Genomic DNA, 4,245 nt, shown 5'->3' with positions numbered 1-4,245 from the left:
CCTTGCTGTAGCCTTGTCCAGTAGAGTAGAAAAGAGCATAGAGAAAACACAATTTCAAAAGAAGTCTTGATTTGTTTCTTTTCAGAAGTAGCTCGATTGCGCGCCAGCCATATAGCCCAACAAGTGGCTGCTGAGCTCACTGTATAAAACATTTTCTTTCCAGGGAGGAATTTGTGGCACCCTAATAGAACATCTGTTCTGCTGATCTCTAACAAGAAAAGGACACATCACAGATTCACAACACATGCAGATGCAGTTGGCTCGTACCCGCATATTCTTCTTTTTGGGCACAAAAGATGCATACATCTACATGCACCACAGCCGCACGAAAACTAGGCACTTCGATGTTCAACAGCTTACATACTTAACCAATTATCTTATTACACACAGCAGGAGACGATAGTCCTGAGAAAATCACCAACCCACCATATAATAACGACTATGGTAGAACAACAAGGATCAACCCAAGGTAGGACTACTAGCTTACGAGCTCCAATCATTACGATTTACGACCTCCCTTCAAGATGACTTCGCAGAGACAAGCTTGTCGATGAGCGTGGCAGCATCTTCAACTGTCGCAATTGCCTGCGCACTCGTCTCCTCCACGCTGATCTGGAACTCCTCCTCGAGGCCCATCACAATCTCGACCTGCATGACAGGAACATGTAATTATTTGCTCCAACAAATGAGTCATGCTGTAACTTCCCTCCAATTATGCTCTAACACCAAAAAACATCGCAAAAATACAACTCATTTCGATCCTTGAACTATTTGGCCAGGTTAGGTTAGGTACTGCTTGGCTCAAAACAAACATGAATGGCATCGTGGATAGTTACCGTGTCCAGTGAATCAGCTCCAAGGTCAGAGAACTTGGTGGTACCGCAAACTTCAGTGCCTTCAGGAACAGCAAGCTGCTTCTTAACAATTTCACAAACCTTCTCCACTGTATCCTGCTTTGCCTGTTGGCACATATTCAGAAAGAACTTTTCAGTTATGAAGGACATCCAAAATTGTAGCAAGCAACTATAAATGCGACACTGTTTAGTGGCTGATAAAATGCGACACACAAAGTACAAGCTATGTTGGTAAGTGGTGGTACAACAGGAAGAAGTTATCGGAAGTAAAAGCAGAATCACTTCAATAAATAAAATACTTGTCCACCGATTCATTGTGAATTACACAATGGAAAACAAGCGCTTCTAGAGTTAAGGAACACAAAGGTAATTCCTGACCACTAGTACATTTTTTACGAGACCAAATGATGTGACTTTTGGGCAACCTAAAAATTTATTTGTTCAAAACTAAAGAGAACTTGCATAACAAATTACAATTTTAGCAACTCTACAGAAACATATCACTGCCTTTAGCACAGTCAAGCAACTTCTCAGATATATTATGCATGAAGAGAAAGGAAAAAACTCACTGAGCAGCAAACAGCAAATCTCATCGGCACTGGCTGCAGACGAAGAAATGCATTGCCCCTCCTTGCACCAGAGAAAGAGAGCGAGTTCGTGTTGATTGCCTGGAATTCAAGAAACAAACATCTTGAGGCAACAGAACTTGTGTAAAGGAAAAGCACACTGCACTGTATTCACTATTTACTGATGAAAAATAATATTAACATGCTAGAACAAACATTCTTCTCAAAATTCTTCATCTGGCAATTCAGTATCCCACATCTGCACAGTGACCGTACGAAGAATATTTGCAGAGAAGATACTAACAGAAATAAATTTTACTAGGCACAAAAAAATGTTACCCACAAAGTTGTACTAAAGCAGCGTCAATTAATTTGGATCAGAGGGAATATGTGAGCATACAAGAGAAAATAAATAATTGTGTATAATATACATTGTACCTAGAATTTACAACCACATAAGTGACTAAATTACAAATGCACTAACCAACTAGATGGCCAAGAAAGTGTCTCCTAATAAGGAAAGGCAAGATACCAAAAGAAGATTTATATTCAAGGACCAACTTTTGGGACCTCTGGAGCATGCAAAGCAACAACCTAGTGCTAGCGTCCAAAATTCCAATACAACCACCAATAACACATAGAGACGCTTAAGCATACCATAATACCAATTCAATAATTCTACTAGAAAATTAAGTGCTAGGAGGAAAGAGTTATATTCTTTTTCGGCTGGCTCTAGTTCCACCATAGCAACCATTAAGTCACACACTTTAATTGCACATGCAGCGATCTTAACGTGTAGTAGTAACTTGCTCTTCCTCTTTCTTGCTCATCAGTGCACAACCATCAAAGTAGTAACACCGTGTCTGCACCCTATCAATCAACCTAGCAGAAAAGTAGATCTGCCCAAGTCCAGCTCTGAAATGGGGCACAAAATAAGGTGCTCCCCGCGGTCCCAAAAAATAAAAACAGGAGTCGCTAAACCCAAATAACCACTAAATTCGCGCATCGTACAGTGCCAGAATAGGAGTACTAGAAAACAGCGTTCGTCGAACAATCCCTACTGATCACGCCTAGATCGGGCCGCCGGGCGAGCACGGATCGAACGGCACGAAAGCTAAAACCCCAGCAGGGCAGACGGATCCAACGTACGGACGACACAAGGTGGCGGATCTGAAGACGGGGCGTGCGCGCGCAGGCATACCTTGACGGGCTTGGCGAAGGACACGGCAGATCCGGCGATGGAAGCCATGAGGCAGCACGCGAAGGGAGGCGGCGAGCACGAAGAGCGTGAGAGCGACGGGGGATGGACTGGGTGGGTGGGGTGGGGTGCGGTGGAGCTGAGGGGAGAAGTGACCTTGCCACATTTATGCGCGGGGGAGTGATGGCGCATCGGGAGTATCGACGGCGGGGTCCACGAAGCGGCGACACCGGCCAGTCCGTCCTCGCCCCGGCCATCGCTGGCTCCACCGCGCACTTGGGCCGAGTAGTAATGACTTCTGTTGAGGTGGGTGGTGACGGAACGAAGGCCTATCTAGCCCAAAAGTTCTAAGTTCGAGTTTTTTTTTAACTTGTAGCTCATCAAGTGTTTATCTCACCCAGAGGAAAATGGCGTTGAAAACAGAGGTGGGTGCTTGCGATTAGCCGCGCATGAAAGCCTGATTCTCAAAAAGAGGAAAACGCATGAAATCTTAAGAAGAGAGGGAACCGGCAGTTTCAGTGACGCCTGTGTTGTCGGGGCACACTCATCTCGTGAACAGAAAACGAGATAGTGCTGCCGTGAGCAGTTCATACCTTTCATTTTCTATGAGTATCTTCCTGCTAGAAAAAATATTAATGTATGAGAAAGTCTCCACCGTAATGTTTTGGTGCGTTCGCCCTACAAGGCCCTTGCATGGCGACTTGCCAATTATCTGCTACAACAGTGTTTCCCGGCTCCGATGAGGAAGTGACGATGACGGCGCCTTTAGCTGGCTCCAATGCTTGTAGTTGTCGCTAGATGGTCTACAAATCTAAATATGATTTTTAATTTTAATATTTTTATACTTTCTTTACAGTTCATGAATAAATCAAAAGTTTTCTCGCCAAATAAAAGTCTCCACCCCGCAAAAGAGGTAAAAGTATCTTTCTAATCCCAATCTCAAATGCTTCTCTATGAATGGTAAAATAAAAAATCTCTTGTTTTTACAACAAACACTGCTTAGTTTTTCTTCTCCATCAGAAGTGTGTAATTGCAGAGGCCGGGGTCTTTCCCCTTCTCGAAAAAAAAAATCAAAAGTGTGTACTGACTCGCCATTGGCAGCACATCGAGCACTAATATGTAATATGTGCACCGCTAGCAGGGTGCCAGATGTATTGTGACATCTAGAAGACAGTGTGGGGGTGCCAGCCACACCCCCCCCCCTCCCCGGGGCCAACGTATACATCTTCGCATGGCGTTTAATGAAAAAAAATCCCTTGTGACTATGGAGAACAAGGCAAACAGAAAAGTTGAGGTCACTAATTTATGTGTTTTATGTGGCATATGGAATCCAAGGATACATTCCACGCAACGTGCAGGTGCCCACTCGCGTGTACGTTGTGGGAAGAGATGGTGGCCGCCATCAGCATGCCACACCTCGAGGACATCATCAACTCTGATACTGAGTGGGATTTGCTTCTTTTGAATGATTTTTCGGAAGAACAGCCTATGCCAGTGCTCATGATGTTTTGGCGGAACTGGCACGTTCGTAATGAGATTGTCCATCACAAGCCAGCACCAACCATCAAAACTTCTCGTAGATTTTTATGTAGTTACATTGATGACCTTCGATGAATTGAGCAACACT

General features: G+C 44.1%; 1 protein-coding gene across 1 annotated transcript; it reads right to left on the bottom strand.

The window, feature by feature from the left end:
* Nucleotides 1-245: 245 nt before the first annotated feature.
* LOC119336828 (acyl carrier protein 3, chloroplastic) lies at nt 246-2,777 on the bottom strand. Its single transcript, XM_037608909.1, has 4 exons — nt 2,622-2,777; nt 1,424-1,522; nt 837-959; nt 246-648 (listed from the first exon to the last, which is right to left on the bottom strand). The coding sequence occupies exons 1-4, from the start codon at nt 2,667-2,669 to the stop codon at nt 520-522; spliced, it is 399 nt and encodes a 132-aa protein (XP_037464806.1). The 5' UTR covers nt 2,670-2,777; the 3' UTR covers nt 246-519.
* Between the last annotated feature and the right edge of the window lie 1,468 nt (nt 2,778-4,245).

This window comes from Triticum dicoccoides, chromosome 7B (assembly GCF_002162155.2).
Source record: "Triticum dicoccoides isolate Atlit2015 ecotype Zavitan chromosome 7B, WEW_v2.0, whole genome shotgun sequence".
NCBI classification, from domain to species: Eukaryota; Viridiplantae; Streptophyta; class Magnoliopsida; order Poales; family Poaceae; genus Triticum; species Triticum dicoccoides.
Note: the sequence above shows the minus strand (reverse complement) of the source record. Positions and strands in the feature narration are given on the sequence as shown.